At 40.0% G+C, this 13563-nt stretch overlaps 1 protein-coding gene across 1 annotated transcript in view; it reads left to right on the plus strand.

Moving 5' to 3' along the window:
- The first annotated feature begins 1468 nt into the window (after positions 1-1468).
- Positions 1469-13563, plus strand: part of LOC148755737 (nuclear pore complex protein Nup153-like) — a 44035-nt gene continuing 31940 nt past the window's right edge. The window contains exons 1-2 of the mRNA XM_088791360.1: positions 1469-1610; positions 10141-10366. Coding sequence (XP_088647486.1) covers positions 1497-1610; positions 10141-10366 — 340 coding nt within the window. The 5' untranslated portion in view covers positions 1469-1496. The remainder of the gene's footprint in view (positions 1611-10140; positions 10367-13563) is intronic.

Here is a 13563-nt window from a genome sequence, read left to right on the forward strand (position 1 = left end):
CCGAGGACAATTTCCTTCGTCCACAGCAACTTTAAATTCAATCAACTGTCCCTGAATCATCTTTATCTGATCTGCAAGAGAAAGTGTAGTGCCTGCAGGTTGTCTGCCTTCTTGAGCCATAGCCACCAAAGGAGGGTATTTGTTCCTATTATATTTGGCTGCTTCATCCTCTAAGTCTTCCTGATCCTGAGAGTCTAAATCTTCCCAGTCCTCGACCGGAGGTTCCTGATAAATAGGCTCTGTATCTTTAAAAAGTTCTTCTGTGGGTTTGGCTTCCTCCCCCTTTTCTCTCTCTGCCAGAGAAGCGGCAGATGAAAGAATTTCCTCATTGCCAGCTTGTTTCACTTTCTCTAGTTTACAGCTCTTACGCCTGAGATCTAAACAATCTCTAATCAAGGTCCACAACCCGAATGTTTCTACAGGGATCTGCTGAGGTCCGTGGGCAGCATAATAATCTTGTAACTGCTCTCCCACTTTCTCCCAAGTTTCCAGACTGACAGTGCCTTCTTCTGGAAACCATGGACAAACTTCTTTTACAAATTCTAAAAACTTATCTAACTGTTCTCTGCTCACCCGACTGCCACGGGCGGCAAGCAATTTCTTAAGTCCTCTAACATACAGGTCCTTGCTGCTAGCGTGACCCATCCTTCACCCTAACTCGGCCCTTCAATCAACAAGGAAAACACTCTGATGCCCGTCTGGCCGTGCCCCTCGCGGAGCTAAATCTGTCTTGGCTAAGGCGCTTCGGTATAATCCCCCGAACAGGTGGACAGAAGTCCAGTCGCCGTTATGCCGTATGACAGAACCGGAACCGCAGATTAGGGCCCAAGCAAGCTCCGTGACAAGAAGTCGTGGAACTATCACTCACTCACACATTCATTCGACCGAGGGGTATTGTGCCTTACTCACCGCGCATCCACTGAAATTAGCTCTTATACGAGCTGGGCCCTTGCCACGCGGAGTTCCTCACTGTTATCCCCCGTATTCAGGTCCCTGTTCGGGCGCCAAGTGTGACGGGCCAGCTGCCACGAGTCGATCAGTACCTGAATGGGGGAGTGGGAATGAAATAAAAGACACACACAAATGCTAATGTGGCCGGTCTTCAGTCATGCTGAAGCCCTGAGTTTATTATCTCTAACCAATATATACAGTTTGAGTACGTGCAGTTAAACGAAGAAGATATGCATTATCTCAGCGAAAGTAAATCTTTCCAGCCTCAACTTTCCTTTGACATAGAAGATACAAGGTCACTGAAACTCACAAAAGTAAATATCTCAAGGAGACAGAACCTACCAATTGTCCAGAAAGCCCTTAGTCTTCTGTGTCCGGGAACTAGCTGTTTCCACCACATTCCTCAGCAGCCGTTAGGCGCCTCTCAGATAAGGCAGAGGCAATGTTATGGGGGCAGAAACCGAGCCAGTCTGCAAGGTTCAGGGTTGCAAGAAACCATGGCTCCCCACACCGGCCACGTAGCGGGAAGGAGCCGAGGCTCCGCCATGGCCTCGGGGGCCGGAGGAACAGGAGGGGGCGCTGGCGGCGGCAAGATCCCGACGAGGCGTTGCCACCTGCGGTCATTTCAACCTTACGAGCTGGGTGGGCAGAGGCGCCAGGTACTAGACAGCGACTCCCTGTGGTGCAGCGGGGATGGTCTGGAAACGAGTTAATATATTCTAGGTGCCAAAAGTTATAATCACAGTTTCTTTTTAATGCTCTTAGGTAAAAAATCTAAATTTGGGGGGTGATGCCTTAACAAGATAACACCTAAGATCCAAACTCTCTTAGAGCTGCTATGATTTTAGGTTGTGCAGTTCTGTTTTACAGCTTCATAATTTATCATTTCCCTCATCCAAAATACTATCAGCTTCTTGCCTCAGCCGTTTAATTGGAAAAGAAAATATATTTCTCGCTTTGGATTCAGGTTTAAAGATGTTTGGGGATTTTTACATCAACACTAGGTGTTACTTAGTATTGGCAGAAAATAGCACATAAAAGTATCCAGGAATATATAAAATACTACTCAATTTATTATTATCGATTTTTAAATCTTAAAATAAGAACTTTCTTTACTCCTTTCTGGGACTTTTGTGGATTTATAGGCTGACTGCCTCCTTTCTGTCTTCTACTCTTACCAGAACCTTGGCTCTGCAAGAATCCACCACCAGCTCCTGGTGCTGGGGAACTACTTAATTTTGCCCTTTTTTGGGGGGTGGAGTGGGTGGGTGCTTCAGAGGTTTTATCTTCTGGTTTGGAGCTAAGGGAATCCATTCATTTTATTTTCCTAGGTTGTAATTTGTCTTACCAGTCAGTTCCTGCATTAGGCTATTTGAAAAAGAGGGGAAGGAAACACCTTTATTCAGTAACTTAGACCAGGAGTCTGCAAACGTTTTCTGTAAAGGCCAGATAGGTTTGTAGCTGAAAGTTCTTTCCTCTGTTTTCACATTCTTTAAAAAGTATAAAAGTCATTCTTAGCTTGTGGCCCGTGTAAAAGGCATCCAAGGTCTGTATTTAGTCCACAGACCATGAGTTGCCTAAATAACACTCCATTATATGACAATGTGGGTTTTTGGTGGTGGTGGAGTTTTGTTGTATTGGTACCATCTATAAAATACTTTGTTCCAAATAAGTATGCCCTGCTTGGTATCTGATGACTAAAGAGTGTTCTCAGTTTTGAAAAGGAGGGATATTTAGAGGTTGAATACTGATCTCATTCCAGAAGTCACTAAGTAGTTTTGAATTTATCCTTATTTGCTTTCTCCTAGATGTTTAATTCTATCCATGGACATAGGAATGGAAAGAGTTGATAGGAAATGTGCTCTAATCAAGTCAAGCACTTGGGTTTGAATGCCTGTCTGCCAGGACTTGTAATCAACTTGTAAATAAATACAAGTTATTTAAGTACTCTGTGCTTAATTTACACATTTGTAGAGCAGAAATTGTTCTGAGAGTTAAATGAGATAACAGAAGTAAAGCTCTTAAATCAGGGCCTGGCATATAAAGTAAGGACTCATTTGTAATTACTGTGATTAACTAGAAACTTTTGATTTAAATGTTTTAACTGCCTATGAATTCTGCTGCCTCTTTCTAGTGGTTTTTCCTTTATATACCCACGCTCAATCTTTTATAGGCTCATATTGGATTTAAGGACTTGTTTGCTGAGTGATGAGGCCAAACCTTAAATTATTGCTACTCTCCTAAGTGCTTACTTTTAACATATTTTCTTTGTAGAAATGCCAGTCATTTAGATATATAGGGAAATAAATCCAAGTATTGAGTTGTTTGAAGAAAGGTCGTATTTTGGTTCATGATGAGAGGCCGTTGTGTAGTTTATGATTTTACCACATTTTCTCATGAGTGACAAAAGGGCCCAGGTGTTGTTTCCATTTCCTGGAAAGTTCCCTGATGAGGCAGGTATCTGTTAGTTTTAAGTAAAATGAAGACTTTGGTCTGATGACCCTAATTTAAACCATTTTCATTAGGCACAGTGTATTATTGGAAAAATATGTTGATCTTTTATTCTCAGAAATGTTTTCTTTGTAGCTACTTAGTTAATGGTCATGGTGGTAGCAGAGTTTGAGAAGGGTCTTCTGTGTTGGGAAGCCCAGTTTAAAGTCTCGCCACCAGGTACAATTTACTGTGTTTACTGTCAGAACAGGACAGGACAGTGCCTTTTCTGTCTGTGCGAGGAGATATTCCAGTGTGTGTGTCAGTTTGCTTGATTTCACTGATCTTTTCCATAGTATGATTTCAGAAATAAATTCTTACATCCTGTGTCAAACAGATTGTGGACAAAAAGTGGCAATATCTTATAGGGAACTTTGGGTTACACTGCTTTGGCCTTTTAGTGGGTCTCCTGTGGCTAGCTTACAGGTCTTTTAGGGACTCTTTTTCTTGTCCTTGTTGTTTGATTCCTGTTAATTAACTATTCACCACCTCTGTGATATGGATAACTGAAAATAAGAGACTAAGCCAGGCCATGTTTCTCCTTCATGTGTTAGTGACAGAGTATTGAAGGAAGGGGAAATGTGTGTCCCATTGTAGTTTCTAACTTTTTAGCCAGAGTAATTTTTATGCCCAGGTTGTTTGGCTTGATCTGTTGAAGTTGAGAAGAGAAATGAAAAGCGGATTTTTAGTGGCTAGAAGGTTTTGGACTGGGTATATTGGGAAAACTTGGCTGCTGACTGTCACACTGGAGGTTGTAAAATATGACAACTAGTAGCTTAGATTTGCAGGTTAGATTGAGATTATTTAAAACTAGATTCAATATAACTGCATTAGAATTTGAATACTTCATTACCTTTTTCCCTCATGGAAATAACTGAGTGTGCATCAGGCACACAGACACTGGAGCAGTAACAATTGCAGTACTTGGAGCAGGCTTAGCCAATCAAGCAAAACAAACATATTCATAGGAACAGCTTCGAGGAAATCACAATAATTTTAATCCACCTCCTGTGTTTGCATACATGCTGAGTTCACAATCTCAGCTGCCATTAAAAAAAAAAAACAAACAAAAAACAAAACTGAGTGTTAAAGTCAGAATAGAGACATATTTTTAAACAAGTAATGTTAGAATGGATATATTGAAAAACTGGCAATACCTGGTAGATTACAATGGCATCTAGGTTTTCGCTCTAATTTAGTGTTTTTATAATAGATATTTTTTAAGTCTCATGTGAAGTCTTGTGTTCTTAGTTCTTGTTCTTTACTTGGGCTTGGAGGCAGCAAGGGGAAACACTGATTAAACAGACTATATGAAATAAGAGTTTCAAAAAAGTTTGGGAAGGAGAGTCTGGTGGCGTGGGAATTCAGTGGGTAAGGAGAATGTTCACAGAACTGTGGAAGAGAACTAAGGGTTAGTGATGGTCCCCAAGGAAATAACGGCCACTGAAAGAGCAGATAAAAATCAAAACAGCGGTGTATTCTGGGGGAATGGGGCTCCAGAACCTGAAAGCTGATGATGGAATATATTTGATATTTATACTTAGAGAGGCAGTGAAGTTATTTGACAAAAGAGATTTTATAGTCTGAGTACTACTGTTTAATAGAGTATGATGTGAAGAAGAGAGTTGCATAGAACTGAAGTCAAGAAAACTAGTAGGAATAGAGTTCTATGTAAGAAGAAGGAAGGCTGTATAGTAGTGATAAGGAAGGAATTAGTCATGTTGAAGAGATGTCTCTGGTTGTTCTGAGATTTCCAATTGGCGAAAAGATACATAGGAAAAAAAGACCTTTTTTATTAGAAACGAGTTGTGAGTTTGTATTGTAGAAGAGCCTTTCCCCACCTCAGCCTTCTTTCTTTAATCCTTGAAATCAGGTAAAATGGAATTTGTAAAGCTAGTGTCCTCACCGCACCTTAGACAGATTGTGCTTGATATGTGAGTCATTTACTTGATTTTACTTCTGGCCCCTAAACTGAGTACTCTAATCTCAATGGCATTTTTTAACGTGTTTTGCCAAGTGCAGAACCTTGGAAAGAATGGACTCGATGAGTTTAACCAGTCTGAGTTTGAAGATTCACGCCTTTAATCCTTGAATTTAGCTCATTAGTTGTGATTATGTTGTTAGGCTTACAAGGAGTATTTTTAAGATTTTAATGCTCCGTTTCTTTGTTGATTTTTCTAAGCCCTTCATTAATTTAGCTTTTTGGGGGCCTGACTTTCTGCTTCTTTTCATTTAGTTGGTTTTGTATTATTTATCATTCCAGAGGATGGTTTCAATTTTCCCATGGTCTTGGATAGCTTCACACATTGGTTTTTTGAAGAAAGGATTATTAGTGTAGTGACAGAAATATTATTTGGTTGAGGTACAACTATTACACTGAGCAAATTTATTATTTATTTTTAAGTTCTAGAATCACTGATGTTCTTTTTCGAAACGTGTCATGGAATATTCATGTGTAGGAATAAGAGGTTGGTTGAGCAGTGCAGTCGTAGGAAAATTCAAACCACGCACCAGCTAATCTGTGCGTGAACAGACCTGGTGTCTGCGCTCACAGAGCCAATGTTAGTGCAGGTGATGGACAGACTGATTACATCCTGTTTGACAAATTGCCGTCCTGTAAGAAGTACGGGGCACTGTTGGAGCATATAAGGGGGGGACTGCCCAGACTTGGAGGATCAGAGAAGGTTTTCTGTAGGAAACCTTCCATGGAGTTACATGGTGGCCATTATGCTTCCCTCTGAAGCCTCTGACAGCAGGAAGGAAGCTGATCTGGTAAAGCAGGACATGAGTGTGCACTGCTTAGGAGACAAAGATGAGATGTTCTTTGGTTATACAGTCAAAGGAACCTTTACTTCTATAACGAAACGGTTTTTCCCCTTTGTCAGGCAGGGAAGTACTTCTCCAAATTTATTTGATATACAGACAACTTTATGGTCTCCACGCAAATCTGTGCATAATCAGATTTCTTTTTCACAACAATTTTTTACAATTGAATACTCAGTAGTTGGTTATTTACCATAAGTATGCTAAGTCTTTACAATTAGAAATAAAATGCTTCAAAGATAATCTTTTATATTTACTTGTGGTGTGAATTTCAAAGTTGATATTATGAAGTAGCTGTTTATAAAAGTTGGTGTAATGGTCTGATGTATTTGATTCTCATGGAAATAGGGTGATCATTTAGGTAAAACTTTGTTGTAGTTAAGCTTATACTCAGGGTTATGTTTACTCTGGCCTTAATTGGGATAATAGTCACTGAGTTTGTAGAGGATTTTAGTACACTGGTTCTCCAACTTTAATTTGCATAAGAATCATATCAAGAGTTTTTTAAAACAGACAGATTTCCATTTCTAACATGGTCAGGGTGACACCAAAGCTGCTGATCTAAAGACTCCAGTATGAGGACCACTGTGTTAGTCCTTTTACAGTTACTGTCTCTCTGTATATGTATGTACATATGTATATATGCTATAGAATAAAAGATTACACATAGGTTCTCACACATACACATGCACGTGATTAAAGGGGAATTTTGAAGAACTTCAGTAGTTATTTAATGTTTATTAGATTTTGCAGTCATAAATGGTTACCATAAGCTTCGTCAGCATGTACCAAGGACACTGCTGTATTTGAGTCTTGGTACTTTTTGTTCCCTCAGTTTAGAAAACTTCACTAGAAATTTGCATGGCTCATGCCTCACCTTTTTCAGGTTTTTGCTTATATAAAATAGCTACCCCATTTGGCTTCCCTGCCTTATTCTTGCCCGTATCACCGAATGATGATGTTATATGTTACATATTATATTTATTTGTCCCCCTAACTTAGAATATAAGCTCCAAGAAGGCAGGAACTCGTTCCCTGCCGTCTCCCAGTGTTCTGTGTCTGACATGTAGCATGCGACCAGTAAGTACTGACTGAATGAGCTGAGTGAAGGAAAGCAATGTCTGCTGTTACATCTATGAGTTAAATAAGATTCCAAAATAGTCCCCAAATAAAGCTTCTCTGTGGCCTATTTATGGACTTCTTTAAGAGATAAAGGTTGGATGTAACTTTTGGGTACTATGAGTGCTGCCCTAAGCGTGGTACATTTGTCCCATTGGTGATAAAGTAGATGAGTCAAACTGATACATGGACTGACTGTTTAATTTTCATTTTAATCATACAAAAAACTCTGACAAGTAGCACTGCTATATCAATACCTTAGGGGCCCATCAAGAAACAGACACTCTGGATGATTGAATGGAGATGTCTTTTAAGAGAGTCTACTTAGAGATATGCTGGTGGTTAAGGAATAAATACGGCGTGGCAGGAGGCCCAGAGACTAGCAATAGCAGAAGCTGCCATCATCCCTCAGACTGGAAGGATAAAGGGAAGAAATGGTGTCAGGAGTGGAGGAGGGACCACCTGTCTAGAGCTGTGGTTTTAGAGATGGGGCAGGCACTTAATCAGAGGGAGCACAGGAAGAAAGACCTCTTTCCTCCCATCCTCAAATATCTGGTGTCTGTCATAGGCCAACCCTTTTAGAAGCCAGTTTGGTGGGACAACTTCTCAAGAATAGAATGAGGATGGGCACGTGAAGCCCAATACAACATCAATCTGTGATTTGGTAGATTTTATTGTGTAGAAAAAGCTAAATTTATGAAGAGAAGTGAGTGGATAGAAAGAAAAATCAGTAAGTAATAGTACAGGTGAAAATCATGGCTAAAGTTTGAGAAACACTGGGGAGACTGTTCTGTAAGCCGCACTGTGTTCTGTACAGTCCTGTGGGGACAGAGACCCAGAAATCAGTTTCCAGGCTCTTCGCCTCACATGGAAAGGTGCTGTCTCGGGTAGTAGATGGCCATCAGCTGTGACTGATTGGCCATCAGCTGTAACCAGTGAGCCAGTTAGCCACGATATAACGGCTGTGGTGGGATAGCAGGCTCGGATTGCAGCTAGTTAGTGGGGGTTGGTTGGTTCGCAGAGAAGCAGATTGCGGATTGCACATCGTTTGGAGCCTGCTTCCTGTATCTTCAACCCAGCTGCCTGCGACAATATAGTGGTATGACTCCGCTATCTATGGCTCCATTGGTGTTCGTTTTTGGCCTCACCATATCCTGCATTCTTGTGCGGGTAGCGGAACCAGAGACTCTGCATTACAGTCCACTGGACAATTTGTTTTTCTCATTCATTTTAGAATATTTTATGATATATTTTAATGATTGTGTGACCAGTATTCCACATTATACGTTTCCAGGTAACTGATTCGTAATAAGACTTGTAAGTACACATAATTTTATTCACCTCTTGTAGAGGGACTTTTTCCCTGAAATAAATGTATTGTAATTTCATTAAATGTATCTAATTTCCTCATCTCTTTAACGAGAATGGTGGTTCTGAAACTTGAGCACCCATCAGAATCCCTTGGGGGCTTTTGTTAAATCAGGTGAGCCTACCTGCTGAGTGTAGTAGGGCTGGGATGGGGCCTGAGGCGAGGCTGATGTTACTGTGAGGGGGGCACACTTTGGGAACCACTAGTCTCGGGGATTCTGAGCTTATGACCTTTTCTTATGACTTAGGGTCGCTTACCCCACAGAGGTACACTGAAGCTGAGGGATGTTGTTTTCTTCCAATGGTTCTGGGTCAGTTTTATCATCCGTATTACTTTGTACTGTGGAGCTCCTGATGCTGTCATTCATTGTGCCACTAGTAACTCCTCTCTCTCACATGGTAATTTCCTTGTGCTGAGCTGCTGTGGGCTGAGATAGATTCGTTGGTTATATTTTAGTTAAGTAAAGGGAAGGTCTGCAAGCAAAGTTCATGAGCTTTAGGTAATGAGCTTTATTATGTCCATTTTGACTGTTTGGTTTGTTTGCTGATTATTCTCCACAGAAATCTAACACTGCCCCAGAAGTGACCTTTGGTTAAGTATGGCATTCATTTTAAGTCTCCATCTGTAAAGTGACCCAGTTAATACCAACTTAATAAAATTATTGTGAGGAGTAAATTGAATAAGATTTATAAACCGCTTAGAATAGTGTCTGGCCTGTAGCAAAGCTACTGTAAATGTTAATACTGATAGTTGTTACACCACATTTTTCTCCTTTTAGAAGTTACCATAATAAAACTATTTCCTCGGATTTTCAGGCAACATTCTGTATAATGAAATTTTACCATTAAAAAACATGAGATTATTTCTTGAGTTTCTTATGTTGGATTAGTTGTCTATTGTCCGTCATTTTTGAAAAGGAGTCTCCTAGTTTTGTCTCGATTTTTGTTCTTTTAAAAGACTTTGCAATAAAATAATTGCTTGAGGCAGCTATTGAAGGTATTGTTTATATTGCTTCTTTAATATGCTGAGATCAAAATGGATGCCTTTTCTCTGGGATTATGACATTTTAGTGCATGCTTCATTACTAAATTTAAAGTTTATGTCTCATGGGAAGGACTATTGGAGATTTTTAAGGATTCGAATAATATGGCCATTTGGGGGTAATTATTGGCTCATGAATACATGCTATGGAAGAAAGAAAAAAGCAGGAATTTCATAATGTCTCTACAATTTGTGAAATACTGGTATGTCAGCATTAACTCAAGAAACTGATATTTAGGAAACTTTGTTGGAAACAGTTGTGTTTTTCTTGGTGTGGCTTTCTGTAAGTTGGTACCTATATAAAAATACATTTCTCAAACTGCCTTATGTGTGTTTCCCCCCAACAGAGTATCTTTAGCAAGTTGACAGAATCTATTAAGAATATTGTGCCACAATGGCTACAGAACTACTTCAGCAGGAATGAACATGTATGCACCTGCTCAGCAGTTAGAAGAGAGGAACCACAGGGGCTGGAAAATAGAGAAGATGACCATCTGATATGTGCTGATGAGGAGAGCGCTAATATTCACGGTGGCAGAATCACTCCTGAGCCAACAGTCAGTAACACGGAAGGTAAATAGGGCGTGGGTATTGTGTTTTGAATGCTGGTTTCGTGCCTGAATTTTAAATATTTTTATATTGTCTGATGTGGTAAATCTAACTGGGAAGAAGGAGGAGAATAGTGATCAGATTCCAATTAAATATCTTTCTCATTTATCGGCTTTCTGATTATAATTAAGGGAGTCAGATACACTATATCAGTTAAGAGGGCAAGCTCTGATGTTAGACTTTGGGTTTGATTTTGACAGCAGCAATCGTTAGACATGTGGCTTGGGGAAGACAGTCTCCTTTCTCTTGTGTAGCCTCATAAATACTTTTGAAAACAGTAGTACATGCAAAGCCCTCAGAGTAGGCCCTGGCGCTAAGGGAGCGCTGTGTAGACATCAGCTCTTACACTGACACTGTGGTACTGCCTCCCACAGCACAGGAATTTGGGTATGGCGGAACTGCAGTTGGTTTCTGTCCTCTGCAGTGCGCCAATGGGGCATTTCATTCATCGTGTCGTTGAGTGACCAGGCATGTTAAGGCTTGACCGGTTTTGGATCCACTTCCAGCATTTGTGTGTGTGTGGTGGTGGTGGGGGGTTTACAAATAGTAAATAGCTTCAGTGTAACCCATGCATGTGGCATATTTGGAAATGCTACTTTGTCATTTCACATTAAATACTTTTTACACCTCTATTGAGATCCATGTCACATAGGCTTGAGGTAATGCATTTAAGGTGTACAGCTCGGTACTTTTCGACATTTTTTTGAAATATATTACCATTTTTTTTGAAATATATTGAGCCTTTCTCTGGTAGACCTCTAAGCTGACTGCTTCCTTGTCACTTTCTTCCCTGGGCCTCAAATGGGCCCCCAGGCTCTCTCTTTCTCTGTATTAGAGACTTCTCGTATGTAAACAGTGTGTATCCCCAGGGACTGACAGCTTCTTTTCCATCCTCGTGTGCTTGCTTGTGAGGATTTACTAACTTGAAGAATTTAATGTAGGTGTCAGATGAACGGAGAGTTTGAAATAATGGAATTAATTCAGTGGTCACCGTGGTCAATTCCAACTTGGATTTTATTCATTATATTACTGAGGTTATAAGGAGCTTTTCTGCTGCATGTATGTATATTATACACACCTTTGTGAATAACTTCTAAACTTAAAATATGCAAAGTGTCAAACTAGAAAAAGTTCTCACAACAGTAAGGAGGATGGTGCAGTGAACCCCATTGTCCCCATCCCCCAGCTTCAAAGACAGCCGACTTGCTGTTGATCTCCTTGGCTCTGATCACACGCCTATTCACCCACCTTCCCACTCTGATTCCCTTGGTTATTTGGTAACGAATTGTGAGCAGCTTTTTGATAATTAATTTCAAAGACTGGTAGTGTTTCCCCTTTGTCTTAGATCTGAATTCTACTCCTATGTTAAACTTTGTAAATTCCAGAGAGTTCTCTCTTCACAGTCTGCCTCGACCTTTCTCACAGTGTTTATTCTATACATATAATCACATAACATGTGAATTAAAGTACCTCTTATAACTCCTCAATATGTGGAATGTAGATCTCACTAGATACAACACATCACAGTTTGTGTTTCCTCTGCGAAACATTACACTTGAATTTGTCAATGTGTTCTCAAAACAACTTAGGCATGTCTGCTCTTAAAGTAGTGCCACATCGTTGGAAGCTTAAAGTAATTCAGATATAACAGTCCTGAATGTTGTTTAGTGAAGGTTAATTGTACCAGTGTGGCTTTTCCATTAACAGTACCTGGAGCTGGAGGGCACTGTACCGTCTTCAAATAGCACAAATAGTGCAGGAAGAACAGTTACAGAATCTGTGGCTCATTTCAAACCTGTTGTCTGCAACTTTCCGCTGATGTACCTCTGTGTGCTGCCTGTCTTAGTGAGCGGGAGCCATGGAGTGTCTAGTGTGTTCTGCAGGGGCAGTGGACCTGATCGATGAGGAGAAGTCATACAGTATTTGTCCTTTTGTGACTGGCTTCTCTCACTTAGCCTAATATCTTTAAGACTCATCTATGCTGTTGCATGTACCAGAATTTACTTCTTTTTGAAGGCTGTGTAATATTGCTCTGTATGTATATACCACATTTATTCATTTGTCAGTGAACAATTAAGTTGCTTCTACTTTTTTGGCTATTGTGAATAATGCTGTTAGGAACATGGTTGTACAGAAATCTTTGAGAATCTACTTTTAGTTCTTTTGGGTGTATATCCAAAAATGGAATAGCTGGTTCATATGGTAATTTTGTTTTTAATTTTGCGAGGAACTGACATACTGTTTTGCACAGAGGCAGTGCCATTTTACACGACTCATGATGTTGAACATCTTTTTCTACCAAGAGTGCATACAGGTTCCCGGTTCTCCACATCCTGCCAACATTTATTTTCTGCTTTTCTGATAATAGCTGTCCTAATGGGTATGAAGTGGTATCTCACTGTGGTTTCGATTTGCATTTCTCTCCTGATTAGTGATGTTGAGCATTTTTTTATATGCTTGTTGGCCACTTGTGTATAAGCTTTCGAGAGATGTCTGTTCAAGTCCTTTGCCCAATATTTAATCAGGCTATTTGAGTTTTCTGTTTTGTGAGTAGTAAGAGTTCTTTATATTTTCTGATATTAACCCCTTGTCAGACATGTGATTTGCAAATATTTTCTACCATTCTGTGATTTGCTTTCCACTCGGTTGATTGTGTGTTTTAGTGCACAAAACTTAAGTTTGATATAATCCCTTATGTCTGCTGTTTTTTTGGTTGCCTGTCATGTCCAGTCCAGTGTCATGAAGCTTCTCCCTTTTCTTTTCTTCTTGGAATTTTATAGTTTTGGGTCTTATGTTTAGGTCTTTAATCCATTTTGAGTTAATGTTTGTATATTGTGTAAGGTAACGGTCCCCTTTCATTCATTTTCATGTGGAGATCCATGTTTCCAAAAACCATTTTTTGAGGACATTGTCCTTTGCCTGTCGAGTGGTGGTCTTGGTACCCATGTCGAAGATCATTTGACCATTGATGAGAGGGTTTATTTCTGGGCTGTGTTTTCTATTCCATTTAATCTATTAACATGCTCAGCTACATTAACAATTCCCTAATGATGAATGATTCCTTGCATCCCTCAATGAATTCCCCGGTGAGCGTGATCCCAGTCAGGTAATTTTAACAGGTGTGTTAGGAACTTTGGTCATAGTTTAATACCTTTTTAAAG

Source organism: Rhinolophus sinicus, chromosome 14, assembly GCF_057876585.1.
Source record: "Rhinolophus sinicus isolate RSI-liver-muscle chromosome 14, RSI-T2T, whole genome shotgun sequence".
Classification (NCBI taxonomy): Eukaryota; Metazoa; Chordata; class Mammalia; order Chiroptera; family Rhinolophidae; genus Rhinolophus; species Rhinolophus sinicus.